The 20,094-nt window shown below is 44.9% G+C and overlaps 2 protein-coding genes and 1 long non-coding RNA gene across 4 annotated transcripts in view; 1 reads left to right on the plus strand and 2 right to left on the minus strand.

Moving 5' to 3' along the window:
- Nucleotides 1-3,888, minus strand: part of PNPLA2 (patatin like domain 2, triacylglycerol lipase) — a 40,026-nt gene extending 36,138 nt beyond the window's left edge. Inside the window, exon 1 of one of the 2 annotated variants that reach the window (XM_083757140.1) lies at nucleotides 3,109-3,888. In XM_083757140.1, coding sequence (XP_083613266.1) covers nucleotides 3,109-3,295 — 187 coding nt within the window. In that variant the 5' untranslated portion in view covers nucleotides 3,296-3,888. The remainder of the gene's footprint in view (nucleotides 1-3,108) is intronic. The other variant, XM_083757141.1, reaches the window with a different exon arrangement.
- Nucleotides 3,889-3,951: 63 nt separating this feature from the next.
- Nucleotides 3,952-6,667, plus strand: LOC310825437. The gene is made up of 2 exons (XR_014555314.1): nucleotides 3,952-4,043; nucleotides 5,566-6,667. It is a non-coding gene; the product is annotated as an uncharacterized lncRNA (long non-coding RNA).
- A 1,669-nt stretch (nucleotides 6,668-8,336) lies between these two features.
- Nucleotides 8,337-14,764, minus strand: RPLP2 (ribosomal protein lateral stalk subunit P2). Its single transcript, XM_083698765.1, has 5 exons — nucleotides 14,609-14,764; nucleotides 13,378-13,501; nucleotides 12,038-12,086; nucleotides 9,222-9,317; nucleotides 8,337-8,458 (listed from the first exon to the last, which is right to left on the minus strand). The coding sequence occupies exons 2-5, from the start codon at nucleotides 13,498-13,500 to the stop codon at nucleotides 8,382-8,384; spliced, it is 345 nt and encodes a 114-aa protein (XP_083554891.1). The 5' UTR covers nucleotide 13,501; nucleotides 14,609-14,764; the 3' UTR covers nucleotides 8,337-8,381.
- Nucleotides 14,765-20,094: the final 5,330 nt, after the last annotated feature.

The raw sequence follows: 20,094 nt of genomic DNA on the forward strand, positions 1-20,094 counted from the left end.
ATTGGCAAGTGCGCACTCATGGTAAACATTTACATGATGTATGAAAGGTTATGTCATTTCATTGCCACTTGCACTGAACACGTATTATGCTTTCCTACTTCTTCCCAAATAGACCCCTACCCACTAGCAGGAATGGCCTAAAAGAAAGTAATCAGAAGTAACTATGCAACGGGGCGGGGAAAGCTGAAACCAGGGAACTCCCTAGCTATTCTATAGTTAGGAATTAGTCTTGGCAAAAGCCAGGGGCAAACGAAGGCTAACCTGTGGCGGGGCAAACCGCCGGCTGTGCACGCGTTGCGCCACTACATATGATGCATGCATGGTGTTGCTACATAGGGCGCATAGGTAGAGTGCATGCGCGTGACAACGGACATGCGTTGTACATAGCGGTTTGCGACCAGCACCGCTTGAACGACATATGGACAGTAGCGGGATCCTCCGCTTGCGGCTGCAGCTGTGAACGGAGGATCCTCCACATGCAGCTGCGGTGGTGCAAGCACCCCATGGGGTGCCTTCTTGTCACCAACCCAAACATGGCACCTGGGGCACACCGCCGCCCCCCCCGCGATGCCACTGGCAAAAGCTCAGCCCTGTGCTTGCTTAGCACCAGCTCTCAGTTTGGGCATACAGAAAGCTACCTTATATAACAAGCAAGACCACTAGTCTAACTAGTTCAGCACTGGCTACTATGATAAGCAGTACAGTAGTTCTTTGAAGTCTAAGGCAAGAAAGGGTATTTCCTTATCACCAGCTAGTCAAGTCCCCTGTTTAACAGGCAGTGCCAGAGCAGAGACTGAATCAGGAAATTTCTATTTGCAAAGCAAGTGCTCTGCGACAAAGCTGTGTGTTGCCCCTACATGCAGAATAATGAGAATATCCTGTCATACCAGAGGAATAAGCCCCAAGAAAAGTACAGTACTGGTGCATTCACTACTCAGGGCTGCATGCAGAGCCAGCAAATGAACGGACCCACCCCCTGCCTTCTTTCGCTGGCATAGCCTTTGGGCCATCAGTTGCTGCAGGTCAAATAAAAAATTAGCAATGAAAGGTTTTCCCAACAAACAAAGGCTCTGTTTTATCTGCTGGATTTCTATCTCTTGGGGTCTTAAGGACACAAAATCCCTGCAACCGAGAAGGAAATAATCACATAATTTTAGGGTTGGAATGGACCTTGGAGTCACCTAGTCCAGATCTGGCAGGTGGCAACTCACATCTTGTTTCCTTCAGTCCAGCATAGACTAAGCTCATGTTTCAAGGAGTATTCTTGCTGCCCAATTCTAAGTATATTTACTCAGAATTAAGTCACAGCACAGTATTGCAGCCTTATAAACCTTTTTTTAAAAGCCACTTTATAAGAAACCTTTATGAGAATTCCACGAGAGACAATTTTGAAGGTAAAAACAAATACTAACTATCCTTTTAAAGGACAGTTAGTGCCCCCTAATGCACACCACACTCCCTTTCAGATAGTGTGCATACATAGGGCTTGAAAACAAACAGATGATCTAATTTAGAGGACATGCAGCTTTATTGTGTTCCAGGTTCCCGGAGAGATAAGCAAATAATAAATCAAGATTAACAAAACAACACCACTTATAAGTTATGGTAGAAAGCATAGGTCTGAATCCATGAAGCCCAAAGACTATGAATGAATATTTAGGGAATATAGGGAATCTCAATGATTTTGAGATGCTACTATGAGAATATGTTTTTGCTGATATTCGGCATCTGCGTCTGTGCGGATGCGATTTTCGGCGCCGTGGAAGCAAGTCCCTGAGCCGGTTTAGCACAGTCCACAAGAGGCAGCTCGGTTCGAGGGCAGCTTGCAGGCTGGTCAAACGACCTCTGTGGGCTGCTTCCGGCCCGTGGGCCTTAGGTTGCTGACCCCTGCTGTAGAGGGAATTGTGGGGCAGGTGGGACTCATCTGCCTGAGAAGGTAGCCCGTCTGACTTCACCCCCAAATGCACACTCCATTGTCTTTCAAGACAGACAGATGCCAACAACAATTGGTTCCAAGAAGGTAGGGTGTCTTGCATCCATAGATTCATAACAATATATATACACAGGGTGAGTCTTTTAAAAGAGGCTCTGTGGAACATGTGTACTCCGTATCCATGGGGCCTCTTTTAAAGGACTCACCCTGTACACACACACACACACACACACACACACACGGGTTGAGTACTGTGTTGCATTGTACATGCTGCTTTGAAGACAATTCAGAACCTTTGGTTAGTTCAAAAACAGGTACTTAGCTATTGCCTCAGTCTGCTTGGTAGAAACTTAACTTCCCAGCATTGAAATAACTTCCATGGCTTCCAGTCCATTTTGAAGCACTACATAAATTAGGGCTCAGGTACCTGAAGAAACACCCGCTCCTATATCAACTTCTCTGTGCCTTGAGATCATCTTTCCAGGGCCCCACACCATCCAAGTAAAGTAAGGCAGGTGAAAACCAGGGAGCAATACCCTTCTCAGAGGTAGTATCTCCTTCGTGGAATTTCCTCCCCAGATGCCTTGCCGGTGCCAACATTGTTGTCTTTTAGGTACGAGGTAAAGACAATTATTTTTTCCCGCAGTGCTTTATTTTATTACATTTTAAAATAAAAACAGTCAACACCTAAAAAACATTATTTCAGTTTTATATTGTTTTTGTAAACAACCCTGAGATCTCCACAGAAGAGCAGAAGTATGCAAACCTTTTAAACAGAATCCAAGCCTCTACCTACCCACACCCAAGTGACATATTAATAACAAGGAAGAGAAAAGGGCATGCTTCAGCAAAAGAGCTATGTTTTGCATGCAGTACTAAGGTCTGACTCAGCATGAGGCAGGTTCACGTGAACCAGAAAAGGTGAGAGTCATCCGTTCTGCGGGTCAAATAAGCGGTATGTGTTTGTCCCCCCGCCCCGTCTCTGCGTGTGTCACCGCTGAAAAAAGCACACCCACCCATTAGTGTGTTGTCATCTGGATTCTTCCTTCAGAAGGAAAGGGAAAGCGGCAGGACTGACAGGAAGGCGCCCCTCTCCCAGTAGTCTGTTTTTGCTTTCCACCCACCGCGCAGAAGGGGAACGCAAAGGCACCGGATGACACAGGCAGGCTCCTTACCTAGGCAGGCTCCAGTGACCAGGGCTGTAGCCGTTAGGGCTCCGGCCGAGGCGCCATAAATGTTCTTGGCATTCGCCACCAAGAAAGGCGCGTGCTCTTGGAGGCAGCTGGCGACCCCGATGTGGTACACCCCCAAGAACCCGCAGCCCGCGAAGGAGATATTCCAGGTGGAGCCCAGCGGGTACATCGCCTCACAACCACCTCCTCTTCCTCGCACGCCCTCACGGATGCGGGGCGAGGCAGGGGGGCAACCACGGAGGAAGAGGGACACGGAGCGAGCTCTCCCGGCGCAGGGCTGGGCACTGCTGGGCAGCGTCTGTGGCTTGTCCTGCCTGGCTCCTTCTCAGCGCCTGGCGTGCAGGAAGGGGTTTCTCCCGGTGATCTCCGCGCTGCCACTCGCTTCTTCCGCCTTCTCTCTAGTCGCAGCAAACTCCACCTGAGCGCCGACGGCCGGGAGGGAAGCGTTATATCGGGTGCGCGCCAGCAGCGGGGAGGAGCCCCGCTTGGTCACAATCCCACGACGCCAGCGAGCGGCTAATGGCTGCTGCGCAGAGGCGGTGGCGACACGCTCCACGCCCCCTCGGAAGGTGGAGTCGGAGGGCGCCGAAAGCCTTCGGGGGACGGGCGCGCACCAACCTGGGACCGGGGGGTGGGCGGACTTCGGCAACCGGCTCCAGCAACCCGCCGCTGGGGAGTATTTCCCAGAAAGCTCGAGGGCGTTCCGAGGCGGCATCCAATCGCGGGGGCGCCCGGAGCGCGCATCTGGGGGCGCCCTCTTCGCAAGCTCCGCTGCTGTAGCTTTCGACCCAGATATGCTTGTTTTGGGAGAGCTCCTGGCTTTCCCAGGAAGCCAAGTTTGAAGGTCTCGCGCATTGCGGTTGCCTCAGGCGTGTTATGGTGACGCGCGGGCGCGTGTACACACTGGAGGTTAAAGGGTACGTATGTGGTGCGCAGAGGGAAGGCTGCTGTGTTTGCCAGGCTGGGGGTCGGGGATTTGAAGGGCGAGGCTCAGAAGAGGGTGGTCTCCTTGCGTTTGTTTTCTTGAGAAAGAGCCCCACGGAGCTGAGTCCCAAATAAACGTACCTGAGATTGGGGTGTTAAGCATAGCTGTCAACTTTTCCCTTTTCTTGCGAGGAATCCTATTCGGAATAAGGGAATTTCCCTTTTAAAAAAGGAAACGTTGACAGCTATGGAAGGGGTTTTGGGGAGAAGTAAAGTCTTCCATCTTCCGGTGGTGCTCTCAGGACAAGGCTAGGGGCCCCTCCTCAGCAGGATAAATAGGAGGGTCCCCCAAATGCTGTAGCATTTGCAAAGAGGTGAAGTAATAAATGGGAGAGCTATCAAACCAGTACGTCCAGTGTCTAAAATTGCCCGACTGCACCACTACCTTCCTCCAGCTTGTGAGACTTACTAAAAAGTGTAATAAAATACAGTGGGCCTAAGACTAGTAAACATGTACAAGATTCATAGCTGTCAACTTTCAGATTTGAAAATAAGGGATCAGCAGCCTCGAAAATAAGGGATTAGCAGCCTCACCTGTCCCGGGAACAGTGTACGGGATATCTAACAATCTGGGATAGCAGCGGGAAGCAGGGGGAAATGGAGCTGGAATAAGGGAATTTCCAGCAAAAAAAGGAAGGTTGACAGCTATGACAAGATTGCTCAGCTTGTCTGTTGCAGCAAAAGAAAAAAGAAAAAGCTGGCAAGAAAAATGCCTTGTAATTAGCACCTTGGTAACGAACAGATTTATTTTAGCATATCCTTTGGGGGGTTAAGAGTCCACTTAATCAGATGCATGAAGTGGCAAAGCAGGCTTGGTTTCATAAGAATGTATGCCACAACAAATCTCTTGGTTTTTAAACCAGGGATGGGGAACATGTGACCCTCCAAATGTTCTTGGATTACAACTCTCACCAGCCATTATAGCCAGTGGTCAAGTGTAATGAGACTTGTTGTCATATCCATTTGCAGCATTGCTAGAATGAAGGGTGACTGTGACCCCCTCACTCACTCATTCATGCTTGGCCATGGTTTGGCTTAGTATTATATGCGAACCAGCTCAGGGTATCTGTTGGAACAGAGAGACTAGACAGAAATGGTCTGGGTTAGCGGTTCTGTCCAAATAGTAGCAAGCTACCTAGAGAGATCCCATTGTTTTTCTTTACTGTTTGCTTGTCATGCTGCCTGTGTTTCAAAAGTAGGCATTCGGATGTTAACCATTTCTTTTTAAAATTGGGGCCTCAGGGACTAATGTAAAGTGAGAACAGCCAGTTCCCATGTTCTCCAGGCTGCTCTGTTTTGAGACACTGGTCTGGGGGCTGGGATATTATTTTTCTACACAGAAAATTTGCATCACTTAGCAGCAAGGGGTGGGAAGAATGTTTTCGAAAGTAAGAAATAACCACCCACACCCCACACCGTGATACCCTGATCCATTTTGCATCTTCCCCCCTACAGTGGATCCAATCATGGCACATCAGTTTGGCCTGTGATATTAAAATGAAAATAAAATCAATGCCTACTTAATCTACATCAACTAAAATGAGAAGGAAACTGGCGCTTAGGCTTCATCTTTGGCAAGTCTACAACCAAAATGAGAATACTGAAAGCCACTGTGATCTCACACACCAGATTAGTACTGTTAATTATCAGCATGAACACTGCAATTCATTTGGTAAGTTATCAAAGGATAATTTAACTGGGCAATCTATACTAATTGGGATCTTTTAAAGAGACATTTGCTATTAAGCAACATCAGTACATGATGTATTAATTACAAGCTGTTACCTTTCCTTGTATGCTAGCATGAAATGGAATGGAGGAAATAATTAAAATAATTCCTCAGCAATCCTGTTTGTCCCACCAATGAGTGTTAGGGAGGCAATGCAGACATGCCTTTTAAGTTGCACTCCAAGTTGAAATTTAGCAGATGAAACCATCACAGATGATAATAATAATAATGATAATATTTTTTATTTATACCCCGCCCTCCCCAGCCAAAGCCGGGCTCAGGGCGGCTTACAAGCAATAATAAAAACAAGTTGAATGATTACAACTTAAAAACAAAATTAAAATACAATTAAAATACAATGATGGGAGTTGTAGTCCAGTATACTGGAGGCCACGTACTAATTCTCCAGTGATTATGAAAGGTATCAATTATTTGTCAAAAATCCTGAAGGTCCTATAGATGCCTACTACCCAAGATCACTTCATAGGGTTTTAGCATCTTTCCATTTACTTTCACCACCCCTTTGTTTTCAGTCAAACTATAAGTTAGAAAGTGGAAGCAGAAAATTTATGAAACTTATACCTAGGCCAGCTGGAATACTTTCAACAAAGGCTTGGACTAGTGAAGGTAACTAGATATGGCAGGTGGGTTGTGTTGTGTGTGGTTGCAGTGGTCTATCTTATGTAAGCGTATATGAGAAATGGTACCTTGTAGAACTGAAATGTAATCAATAGCAAGCCAAAGATTAAAGGTGTACTTTACCTGGAGCCTCTGGTGAATCTCTGGAATTCAACTCTGATCCTCTGAAATACACTTTTGTTTTAATAACACTGCTGAAGTTATTATTTTACATATTGTTCTGTCTACATATTTTTCTGTCTATTTATAAATGGCATTGGACTCTAGAGGAGGGGCAGGGAATGTGATTAGAAATCCTTTATGATAATAGTCTACAGAAACAGAGGTGGACAAACAATAATGGTGTGTGTGCATTTCTCCCAAACTCAGCTCTTTCACAGTCAGAAGCCACACCAGTGTTCTCTAAACCATATTTTCATTTACAGTATATTATTCCTTAAGTCACATGCCTGTTCATAGGCTGAATATCTGGCACTGTGAGTGGAGCTCATAATAGATCTCTCCTATTCAGTAAGATCCTGCTGCTGTAAACAACTATGCTTTGCTTGCTGCCTGCTTATGAAAACATTATAGTTTGGTCACAGAATTTCCCCATCCTTTTAAAAACATGATACAAAAATATCCCAACTTCACTGGAATTAGGAACCAGCCAGCTTTTACTAGCTAAGAAGTCCATAGTCCATTATAGGGTTGCCTTTGCACTTTGCCCAAGGCACTTATTATAGCTGTTTTTGTTTCTGTGCCAATATTTAGAACTCTATGGCAGCAGTTTCCTTTTATGCAGTGCATTGCATTTTTACAAGCATATGCACTCTGAGGAAAAAGTATCTAGTTGTTTACATAATTGCTGTATTTTATATAATCTCTTGTAACATGGTGCAATACCTATGTATCAAAGAAGTTATGTATGTTGTGTTACTGGATGCTACTTTCAAAAGTTTCCTAACAGTCTTCAAGAAAAAAAATTATTAAAAAATACCCTATCTTAGGTGAGTGGACCAAGTCAGCTACATCTGTATTCCAAGGTACTGGACACAAGTGTGGTGCTGAGAACACCAAGGTTGCATGTTAATTCCCATAAGGGACAGGTGCATATTCCTGCATTGCAGGGGCTGGACCAGATGATCCCCAGGGTCCCTTCCAACTCTTAGCTCACTTTACACTCCCTGTCACTTGAAGAACTGTAGTGCAATTATTTTGCTTCATGAAGGCCACAAAACGCACAAGATACCAAACGGCACCAATCTAGGTTCAAATTAGAATTTTTCATCAATTTATGAGGTTATGCCACTTTGGTTCGGCCATCACTTTTCTACTTCATATTTGGGAGGCAAGGGCCAGTATATTGAGTGTATGCAATGCGTGTGTATGGACTGATTTTTCTGCCATGGCCATCACTCTTTAAAGCAGGGGTTGAAAACCTGCTGGAGGATTTCAGCTGCCCTGTATTCTAAATGTATTTAAATAGGTCTATCATATATCCGGAAATCCCTGGACATAGCTGGGATTAGTTTGTTGAAAATGGTGTCTAGGCGGAATTTTCCGTAAGCTGTTAAAATGTATAGGAAAACCTGGACATATGGCATCCCATATTGGAAGTGTTGGTTTTTTGCCGATTTCCCTAAAAAACAGCAACCCCCCTTTTTTTGAGTTCTTGCAAAAAATAATAATTATTCAACTATTGTGTCCAGATTTTCACCAAACAGCTTTGAACCACTCTAGAAAATCTGTAATTCACAAAACAATAACAAGAGTTGTAACTTTATCACAAGATGCTACTTCTAAAGAATTACCAAATGATTCAGAACACTGTACATGCAGAAAGCAAGGAAGCTTATCAAGTACGCCACAACAAAACAATATTTTAACCAAATTTTATTATAGATTAGCCCTCAACAAAAGTTTAATCGAACAGCCCAAATCCCATATCATCATCAGATTCTTCAGACTCTTCTTTCTTTTCTTCTTTCTTCTCCTCCGCTGAAAAGACAAGTAGATATGGACAGTTTAGCAGACAACTCTCAAAACAGCATTTTTATAGGCTAATTCTATATACTAGTGGTGGGGAATGGCCCTCAGACATTGTTCAACTCCCTCCAGCATGGTCAATGGCAAGGGGTGATGCAAGCTGTAGCTCAGGAAACACCCAGAACATCACATGTCCCCATCACCACTACAACTGCAGCTGCCTTAAAGATGAGGTGTGAGGGTCAACCAATCTGGAGTTGTAAGAAAAGCCAAAGAAAGTCATGATGCAAATAGCTGAAGGCAGACACTGCTCATCAACAAGTTGTATTAGGTTCAGCACTCATGTAGGCCATATGATGTCTCACTGCACTTAGTAACCCCATGTTACAATATGCCAACATTACCTACTGCAAATAAGCAGAAAGGAAGGTAAAAAGAAAGCAGAGAAGATTGGCTGGGTCTCAGCATCCATACCAAATCAGAGTATCATAGCTGAAGAGAATGTATCTGAGGTCTGAGCTAGAACATTACCTTGCAATAATGTTTTCCTTACAACTGGAAGAGCTATTGCCAAGACATTTTTTAAATGTTGAATTGGGCAATGTTTCCAAATGCAACCAAGTCATATCATATGAGTTGTTCAGTTAATCTCATGTACTGTGGCTACTCAACGTGAAATTACCAAGTTTTTGGATTTCTCTCTAGTAGTCTTCTCCCACTTGAAGCCTGCCTGCCTGCCCACCCAACCTTCCTTTTCATGATCCATTATACTTACCAGCTGCTGGTGCAGCACCTGCAGCAGGAGCAGCAGAACCTCCAGCAGAAACTGCTACAGCCCCACCAACTGGCATGCTGGCAAGCTTGCTGTTACCTGGGGGACATTAACAAAGAAAATGAAGAACTGTATATGAAGCCAACAAGAGAGAAACCTGAGGACAACCCCCCAGTTCTGCAGTGTTCCCTACTGCCCAACCCTTTCCCCCCTTCCTGCCCCAGTCCATTTCTGATAAAGGGAGTAACAGAAGGATGAACTTTTGCCTAGCACTTTAGAAGACCAGTTTTGTCACAGGTTGTTGGCCCTCAATACATCAGACATCAGAGGCTATTGACACAATACCAGTGATCAACTTCAGTTGACCACCAAACTCACACCAGGTGCCAAAAAAGGAAGTCTTAATATTCTATCAGCCTAGTTTCTGCATATAAACCAGGCCAACTGGTCCTTCAATGCCCTTCTCCCATGCAACCAGTGGGAACCTTTTGTTCCCATTAGCAGCATGAAGCCAAACTTAGAACTGTGGTAAGGAGTACACTGTGCAACTACAGAAGTTACATGATGAATGGACCCTAGAGATTTAAAGACTAGCTACCAATTAATGCCAACAGTTCCAGGGAAGTTGGCAATATACTATTTCCCTTGTGAGAACAAGCACGTCAGTGGGGGAAATGCCTGCTCTTTGTTTCTAGGAATATAAATCTAAACAATTGCATGGTATTCCTGGAGCCAGAACAGTAAACACATTTTATAACCATTCAGCATATTCTCAGAAAAGGGTATGTGTAACTGCAGAGCGAAGAAGTAATTTAAGTGTACAAAAAAACCCTTTATTTAGAACAAATACAAAGGGCCTCATATAAGCATTAACAAGTCCTATAGTTTGCTGTACCAGTTTTCCTGCAGGCATCTAGACACATCAACATTATCAGATAATCAAGGATATAACTGTTATAGTAACAGGATCAGCCATATCACTGTAGTTACTATGACTATGTATTCAGCACCAACAATTTACATGGCACCTAACAGCCTAAGATGCAAGTCCCTCCTGAAAGGAGGTTCCAACATTTTGCCAGTGGAAACAAAAAGGAGGCATGTGTGACCACACAAGGATGGGGGGTTCAGAAGGGCTTCACAGGAAGAGAGGCAATGCCACTGTGCCGGCATTCAAGGAGTTCAATGGGTGGCATAGAGTTCTATGTGGAGTGGAGGGCAGAATGACAAGGGGAAACAACATAGAAGCCTACAATAATTAGGTTGGGAGATGACCAAACCAGAACGTTTTACAATGTTGATTGACATGACTTAACAATGGGGGGGGGTGTTAGGGAACAATCCAAAATAAAGCCAAGGCTTCACCGCTGGTCTACAAGGTGGATGCTACAAAGAGCACAAGAAGACCTTTGACATGCTCCCCAGGAATCATCAGGGTGGGGTACTGTTGTTGCTGGGGCAAAATTTAGTTTTGGATATGCATTATTTTTTGTTGGTGATCCAAGGGGGGGTGTATGATGTATATATACACACATACACAACTTGATTACCAGCAAAAATATACATATATTACTGTTGGATTTATTATCATTGTATATTTGTCCACCATGAGATGTTTTCATTAGTTCACTGAGCATACGGCTGCTTAAATTTTGCCATAGCTTGTAACTGTTAGTGAGTCATGTAAAATGTTTTGGTGTTATGAGCTGCCTTGAGCATGGATTACTATGGAAAGACAGCGCAAAAGTCATACTGCTACTGCTGAATTTACAAAAAACAGTTGTCCAAGTGTGCAAATGATGAGTAGCATGGGACCAATGAACAAGCCATGAAGATTTTCAGTATGTCCAGAAGGCACACAACAGGATGGAAAAGAACCAGCCTATAACAAGAGTTCTACCTAAGGTGTGGGAAAGGGCACAATCAGCAATATCAGAGAGATTGTACAGGGAAAGAGAAATTGCAATAGAGAAACATGAGACACTAGGAAATACACAGCATGTTCCAAAAGTCCAGAGCCAGAGGGCAGAAAAAAGTTGGCCAGTAAAGAAGGAGGATGTTGATATATACCTGAAATGCAACCCATATATTCCAAGTATTGGTGCTAAGGTGTAAGGAGAAGACCAGGAGGTGAGGGGCAGACAGGATTAAGGAAATGCGGGGAGATGCTAGTAGGGTGGTCATCTCACCAAGCAAGATAGCTTGAGGGAGATGGAAGAGGGGTATGAAGTTGGGACTAGGACAAATAGCTTCATTATTTTATCACAGAAGGAGGCATGGTTGACAGGGAGCAAGATGGCAGCAGAAGACTTTTAATAGAGCAAACTGGCAAGACAGAAATTGTTATTCTTTTTAGAGACCCATTCAACCAGCAAGATCCCCCCCCAGAAGGCAATGCTGCTTTTTAAACAGCGATTTGTTGAGAACATCCTCTATACAAACAGGCAACAAGTGCCTGTTTTTATGAGGGTTTCCCCAAATTAATGTGGTCCACCAGCGAAACCCAGCAGGCACCAGCATGAGCCTGTAGGAATTAGGATGGACCCATTACATTTCCAAGCATATTCCATTAATGCCACACATACTTTATTGATTACACTCTGGATTGCCATTTGCTATGCTGAGTAATTACAGTATTAAAGTTTGGCCACTTGACTATTTCAAGATTGAATCATGTGTTGCTGTAGTAATTTCACTCCCTCTCTGCTGTAAGCAAAATAGTTAAATACCTCTGAACTAGTGACCACTCAGCCCCAACACCTTCAGTGCCAAAGAGGGACTCATGGTCCCTTTCAAACCTGACTCCATTTTAAACTCACCTTGGGAGATGACATCTTCAATGTTTTTCCCATTCAGCTCACTAATGACCTGTGGGTAGCAAGTTGAAAAGTGTTACCTAAAAAAGGTTCTAAGTGCAGGGAACTAAAGAACTACCAACTGTGGCCAAAATACTGCGAAACTGAAGCAACTCAAAACACTTTTTAAAAAATGCAATTGGTCTTGCCTAGAGCTGCCCTGGGGAAACTGCACTGTGCCACACTGAACTCAGAAAGAGATTACCATCTTCTCAGATGCGTTATTGCAGCTTTGCACAAAAAATATAGTGATCCCCAGGGCACTTTTGGTTAGCTACAGTCAAGCAGATTAGCTATCCAAGTGGGAATAAAATAACCTCTTACCAAGCACAGCATGATGTTCATCTGGAATCTCATTTGAGTCAAGAACTCAAATAACTGAATTGTTTTTATACAAGCCCCATATTTCCTTGGGTGAGGGAAATCATCAGTTTCCCATTATGCTTGCTGGGCTTTTGAGAAGGCAGAAGCATCTTTACTTCTTCAAAGTCTATAATGGAGTGATTGAAACCAGGGAAGGTTGGTAGAAACTACTAATAATGGCTGAAAAACTACCAAGCCAAAACGTTGGGACTTTTAAAAATTAACCTTCTGTCTAAAAAAGTGATAGCCTTTCATTAAGCAAAGCTGTTTTTTCATTGCTGCTTAGCTCGTTTAGGTTGTTTACCATAGTAAAGTTCAAGATAGAAAACTTTAATTTGCACTTTTTATGCTGTACAAATTCTGCATGACTGCCAGCTGTCCCAATCTTAATACTAGAAAAGACAGATATAGCACACACAGAACTGAGCTATGGCAGCTTGCAATCTGCTCTTCCTTGCTGTTGGCATTAAGTCCAGAAGCCAAAGAAAGATGCAACACTGAACTGTAGATCTAGCTCAGAAGAAGCCTTCTATAACCAAGCCTTTGGCTGCTTACACAATCTATGGTGTTTGAAATATGTTTGTGGGAGAGGGGGGTTATTGGTTTGTTTTCTATGTATTTTGTGATCTCATTTATTTTAATACTATAAACCACCCTGTGATCTTCAGTATACAAATGGAAGTCTCATTAGTACAGGATATGCAGTATAATATTAGAGCTACTCCAATTCATTCTGGACACTGAAAGTTAGCCCCAAAGCAGCTGAGAGGTGCACAGGGAATATCCAGAGAATACTTGTGAAATAGGAACCAATAACAACATTCTTCAAGCCTTCATTTTGCATAGTCTCTCTTTGGGTGATAAGGGGCTTGTGGTCCAGTGTAGTCTTTTCAATGAATGACATTTATGCTACACTGTCACTCACTTATTCTGTCACTCACCTTATTCACACGTTCATCGTCCGTCTCAATGCCTACACTGTCAAGAATTTTCTTTAAGTCTTTTGAGCTTGGGGTCTCATTGCCCCCAAGGACAGCAAGAAGGTAAGCTGCAACGTAGCGCATTCTGGGAAAGAAAAAATAAGGCAGGATTAATTTTTTTTTAAAAAAAATGGCCAATACTTATTTGAACAGCAGATGATTTTTCTTGTGTTTAATACATATGATAGTCCAGTGAGTTTTAGAATGGATGATACCACATAAAGTTCCAGGGGAGTATGCACAGCTGCCCTCTTAATTTTTGAAAAATCTATGCTTAAGAACTACCCTTATGTATTCCATATTAGGGGCATCCAGTAAGTAACTCCTATTTAGAGCACATGCTTCGCCTGCAGAAAACACCAGGTTCAATTCCTGACATTACTACTTTTATTTTAAAAAGGATCTAGTAGTGAATGCTATTCTTTACCAAACACTGCAGTGCCACCACTATTCACGACTGGACAATATTGTGGCAGATGAACAAACAGCCTGACTTGGTATAAGGCACCCTCTTCTTACATTACAACACACAATATGTTCTCTCAGCTGCAAATTAAATATTTAACTTGGGCGGAAAGGGGGGCTATAAAAAAAATAACGATTTCACTTCAGGGCCTTCTAAAAATAAGCCCCTTCACGGGAGACACGTGCTACCATCACAACTCCCAAATTCACGTTGGACAAAGCCGCCATGCCGCTGAGATTTCAAGTTTCAACTTTCCAAGGCCAGAACAAGCCGGAAATGGGAAAACCTAATGCACTACGGTCGCTTACCAGGGCAAAAAAGCATCTTCACCGACTTGTTGCAATCTCTGAATTTTTATTTTAAATCGGGATGGGGGGGCTGCTCCCCACCACCTCCACTCGCCCTTTTTGCCCGGGAGGCTTCTAAAGCACTCCCTTCGCCTTCGCCGTTTCTAGGGTATGATATGCCCTCCGCATCCTTTCGTCATAGACCACCACGATCACAGGCTCCTCTCCTTCCCAGCCGGGCCTTCCCTAACCTGGATCAGGAAGCACATGGCCGCCATGTCACCCCCTCCACCCTGGCCCACATGGTATCGCCTACAAACTGCCCAGCTTATAAACCCGCGCAACAGCAGGCGGTGGAGATGGAATCTAAGCGCGTTCTGGAGGCATCCATTACAAAAAAAGGGGGCGCGGAGTAAAAGAAGCCCCCAAGCCTACTCACTTCGGGCCTCTGGACGTGCGCTCTCTACGACGGCGATAGCAAAAAGGAAAGGGAGGAGCCTACGGCGCGGGGTTCTTCCCAGTACTCTCCAACAACCGGGTTTCTCATTGGACGCAAGGCATAGCCAACCAGAAACCGCATAGTTAGCGGCGCCCTTACGGTCGTAGCACTACACGGAACTGAGACGCTTCCTGCCGGTCTTTGCAGCCGCCATGTCACTAGAGGCACCAACGACGCCCATAGGGAGGAATCAGTCTCTGCGACTGCTGTTTCGGGATTAGAGGCGTCAGCAAGCGCCCTATGAAGGGGAAGAGGCTATATTTTCTTTTATCTGTGGCGGTGGCGGCTCTGAATTACGCCTTAGCCGGTGGAGCTGTGTGAATACAGCCTGCGTTTTCATTTCTGTTACTAATCCCTTTAAGGCGGCCAGCCTTGGGCGATGTTTCTGAACAGAATAGACTTGCCTATGAGAAAACATGCGTAGGATTGCGCTCAGTAACAAACTCAGTAACAGTGTGAACCTAGATACGTTTCCTTCTAAGTACAGTAAACTCAATTGAGCTCAGTGGGGCTTATTCTCAGGAAACTGTGAGGACTGTTGCATAAGAGAACACTGAGGATCAGTTTCTCATACAATTTACCTGTCCCCCTTTTCGTCTATATATATATATATATATATATATGTGTGTGTGTGTGTGTGTGTGTGTGTGTGCGCGCGCCTATGATTTGCATACAGAAGGTCCTAGGATCAGCACACAACATCTCCACCTAGGGCTGGGATTTGCCCAACCAGATGCCTGTGGGAAGCCGGCATGCAGGACCTGAGTGCAAGAGCACCATAGGCGCCGACTCCATGGGGCCTGAGGGGGGCCGAGCCCCCTCAAAAATTCGCTCTGCCCCCCCAATAATTTAAGAAAATTATTACCGTATTTTTCCGGCATTCTGCCTCAGGGTCTTACTGCCCACCCTGCTCTGTTTCCTTGCTGTGTTTGCTCAAACGGAACAAAGAGCAGGGAAAGCCCCTCCCCTCCAGGCAGAGGGAAAGCAGAGTGTGTCTCTGTGCTCCGTGCAGGAGGGAGAGAGAGAGAGCGAGAGAGAGCCCGCGAGCTGGCTGACTTGGGTGGGTAGGTGAGGGAAAACTTTTGCCTTCCTTTCCTCCCTCCTCCTGTTATACCCCTCTCCTGCATTCTTAGCCAGCTGCTTCTCTGCACACCCCTCTCCTGCTCCGTGTCCCTTCTGTGTTTTTCCTTCCCTCCCCACTTAAAATGTGGTTAAAAAGCATGGATCCACATGGATCCTCAGGATCTTTGCATTGGGTCAGCCCAAATTCACCATCAGATCACATAGCATGTCCATGGCTACAGCCTGCCCTCCAAAAATCACGCACCCACTGTTGCCTGGGGCTGCAATGGTGCAAAAATGTGGTTAAAAAGCATGGATCCACATGGATCCTCAGGATCTTTGCATTGGGTCAGCCCAAATTCACCATCAGAGCACATAGCATGTCCATGGCTACAGCCTGCCCCCCAAAAATCACGCACCCACTGTTGCCTGGGGCTGCAATGGTGCAAAAACGTGGTTACAAAACATGGATCCACATGGATCCTCAGGATCTTTGCATTGGGTCAGCCCAAATTCACCATCAGAGCACATAGCATGTCCATGGCTACAGCCTGCCCCCCAAAAATCACGCACCCACTGTTGCCTGGGGCTGCAATGGTGCAAAAACGTGGTTACAAAACATGGATCCACATGGATCCTCAGGATCTTTGCATTGGGTCAGCCCAAATTCACCATCAGAGCACATAGCATGTCCATGGCTACAGCCTGCCCCCCCAAAATCACGCACCCACTGTTGCCTGGGGCTGCAATGGTGCGAAAACGTGGTTACAAAACATGGATCCACATGGATCCTCAGGATTTTTGCATTGGGTCACCCCAAATTCACCATCAGATCACATGTCTGTGGCCACAGCATGAAGCACAAAAATGATACATCCACTGTTTCATTCAGAATGTTTTTTCCCCTTGTTTTCCTCCTCTAAAAACGATGTGCGTGTTATGGTCAGGTGCGTGTTATAGAGCGAAAAATACGGTAGTTATATTATGCTTTGTAAAATCACAAAATTATGTTGGTATTTTTTATTTTCCTTGTTTGATGATAGTTACCTTTTAAAATACATTCAGTAATGAGTTAAAACAAATAATTATTACGGTAGTAAAAGAGGCGGCGCGAGTAGTTTTGCTCGGTGCGTGCGACTGGCCCAGCCCCTCTTTCCTTTTCCTCTCTTCTGCTCTCCCGCCGGGCGCCTGAGGGAGAGTTACTTAGCGGTTCTGAGGAGCCGCTGTTGTTTTGGCAGGGGAAAAACCGCCGCCCGCGAACCGCTGAGCTCCCTCTCTCTTTCCAGCCTCTCTCTCTCTCTCTCTCTCTCTCTCTCTCTCTCTCGCGCGCGCTATGGCCAAGGAGGAGGAGAAGCCCTTCAGCCAGTCTATGGCCGAGTGGCGGAGGTTCATCTACAACCCCAACAGCGGCGAGTTCCTGGGGCGAACGGCCAAGAGCTGGGGTGAGGAGGGCGAGCGAGCGAGCGAGCGAGCGCGGGGAAGGGAGGGGAGGGGGCAGCCGGCACGAGGGGCGGTGGGAGGCGAGGCGCGGCGGGCACTTGCCTTGCCCACCACCCATCTCTCTCCTTCTCGGTCTCTCTCCCTCCCTCAGCTGGCGAGGGGGCCACGAGGCGGGCGGCAGCAGCAGCAACGGGCCGGGAGCGGATCTTAGAAAACTTCCCGGGGCAGGACCCCAGTATGGGCCCCCCCAATATTTTTTATAAGTCGGCGCCCCTGAAGAGCACTCTCGCCTCTTGCAGTTTCCAGCGACTGGTATTCAGAAGAATACTGCCTCTGATATTGGAAGTAGAACATAACCATCAGGTTTAAAAACCCTGCCCTCCATGAATTTCTCTTAACACTCTTTTAAAGTCATCCAAGTTGTTGGCCATCACTTGCCTCTTGTGGGAGTGGGTTTAATTAACTATGTGCTGTGCAAAGAGAGGTACGTACTTTATTTGTCTGTCCTGAATCTTTCAACATTCAGCTTCACTGGATGTTTCTGAGTTCTAACGTTAGGCAAGACAAAGAAAATCTTTTTTCTACCATCTTTCTCCATAGCATCCTGAATTTTATACGTCTGTCATGTTGCCTCTTGAGTCGCCTTTTCTCTAAACTAAAAAAGCTTCTAATGTTGTAATTGTTGCATACAGAGGAACTGCTCCATTCTCTCGATCACTTAAAACAGCAAGAAAGAGCAATGAATTTGGCCAGTCTACACCCATGCCTTCATCCTGTTTCTTGGTCTCATGACCCTTCAATCCAAAACTACTGTGGTTCTCAAGAAACAGCTATTAAAATGATGATGATGATGCAAAGACCAGTTTGGCAGAGGAAAACATCAGTTTCTCAAAGCAGCCAATGAATAGCAATGCACAAAGGAAGTACAGCAGAAGAGAAAGGATGAGAGGCTGCAGCCTCACTAGTCAGGAGTGAGATACACTAAACCAGCTTCCAGTTAAGCTAAACTGTGTTTTAATATTAATCTATAACTGTGCAGGCTCCAGGAGAATAGAATGAAATTGTTTTGTTCCTTGTGTACCTCCTGTGCTACTTATGAGTTAAGCCGTGGTTTGGCTTAGCATGCCATTGGAAGCCAGGTTCATAGCAAATAATGCACTGTTAGCAATATTTGTTCTCTCAGTCTGGAGAAGACAAACCAGGAGCTTGAAAATGACATGCCAAGCCAAGCCAAATCTTAGCTCCCAGCAGTGCAGCCACAGTAGGACCAGAGGAGAAGCAAAGTGGTAATGATCTCTCCAGGAGCTTGCACATTTGCACTAAGCCATAGTTTGGCTTAGCATTATTTGACTGGGGCCTGACTAAAGGAATGTTATTGTGTTTTATTAATGTTTCTTCCTAGAACCAGCACTATGATCCAATAAAATAAAAGTATTATCACTCATTTTAAAATTATTCACGGGACAAAAGGACAACAAGTTTTAGAATGTGTAAATCTTTGTTTGGATAGTGATCTCATTTCATTGAAAGCAGTAAACCATATCTGAAAAAGAAAAGTTGATCTGTACACACGATCTGTAGCTAAACAGCCAAAGGATAAATAGCTACATAAACAATTGTTATGGGCTTAGCCCTATACCCTCCGGGGAGATCTTATTAAGCCCTGAACAGAAGGAGGAAACCATATGCCCTGCCTCTATCCCAGGTGACCAATCATTTTTCAGCGTGCAACAGAATTAAGACTGCCATGCATAACTTGGGGGAGGGGAATCACTTATCAATAGCTAATAGCATGAATACTGGAACAGTTAAAAAAGCAAGAACACTGAAAACCCAGGTTATCAGTAAAGGGCCATTCATCCTTTGATAATCTGAAAAAAGGCAGTTTAACAACATACTGTAAACATAGTCTGGGGCTGGGGGTAGTTTTTCAACCTAAGTTTACATAGGAGAAAAAACGGTATTATGAGTTTGTGGGTGCCTTGACGCACCCATAAATTCTTGGGTGCCACACCCTCCCCATAATTCCTAAGTCTAGTGGCTGCTGGAGTTTAATCAATGCTTGGAGTATTAAGAAGCGCTGACAAACACTGCATTTAGCAGTGTAAAAATACAGGCCAATGGAGTTTTTCTGTGCTTAGAAATCACCTGAGAGAAGAGCCATTATGGAGAACCAAAGGAAGGTAATGGGCGATGATGATGAAGACAACAATTATTTATTAAATTTGTATACCGATTAACAAAGCAGATACCTTGTGCTAGACAGCAGATGGGTGTGAGCCCTTCTTTCCACTAAGCAGTGTGTTAAATGCAGCAAGTTGAGCAGAGGGACAGTGAGTCATGTTTTGATTTCTTTTGAATCCAGGGCTGCAGCAGTGGGAGAAACAAGACCCGATTGGAGTTAAATGCTTTGAACCCCTCCATCATAGGCCCAGGTTGTATATATGTGTAAATAAACCATATATCATAAAGACATCACAGACTCCACTGTGCCTCATTCCAAAAGGAAACACAAACTCTGAGTAAAGCACTTGGATTTCCTGGAATATCATACCGCTCAAAGATTGGGGTGGCATGTAACAGTATTATATGTAAGGGGAGGAAATACTTCTTGGGTATTTCCGTATTATGTATACAATCCTGAAGTAGTCAGAAGAAGAGTAAGAACAATAAATATTGATGAGGACTGAGCATGCTCCATGGCCTCCATAAAATGTTGGGGGTGTGTGTGGAAAACTAGGGGAGACATGAAATGGTCTGCTTGAGCCACCTTACATCATAGTACATACTGGAGTATTAAACGGTTGGCTGTCTAGCTAGCTAAACCCTAAATAGGAATACTCATGTTTAAAGGGGTTAGAATACGCGGCAACATTTTGTCGCAGGTCTCGCTTGTTTCAGAGGGGGCGGGGGGGGGGGGAACC

The sequence above is a fragment of the Podarcis gaigeae genome, assembly GCF_964106915.1.
Source record: "Podarcis gaigeae genome assembly, chromosome: 1".
Taxonomy (NCBI): domain Eukaryota; kingdom Metazoa; phylum Chordata; class Lepidosauria; order Squamata; family Lacertidae; genus Podarcis; species Podarcis gaigeae.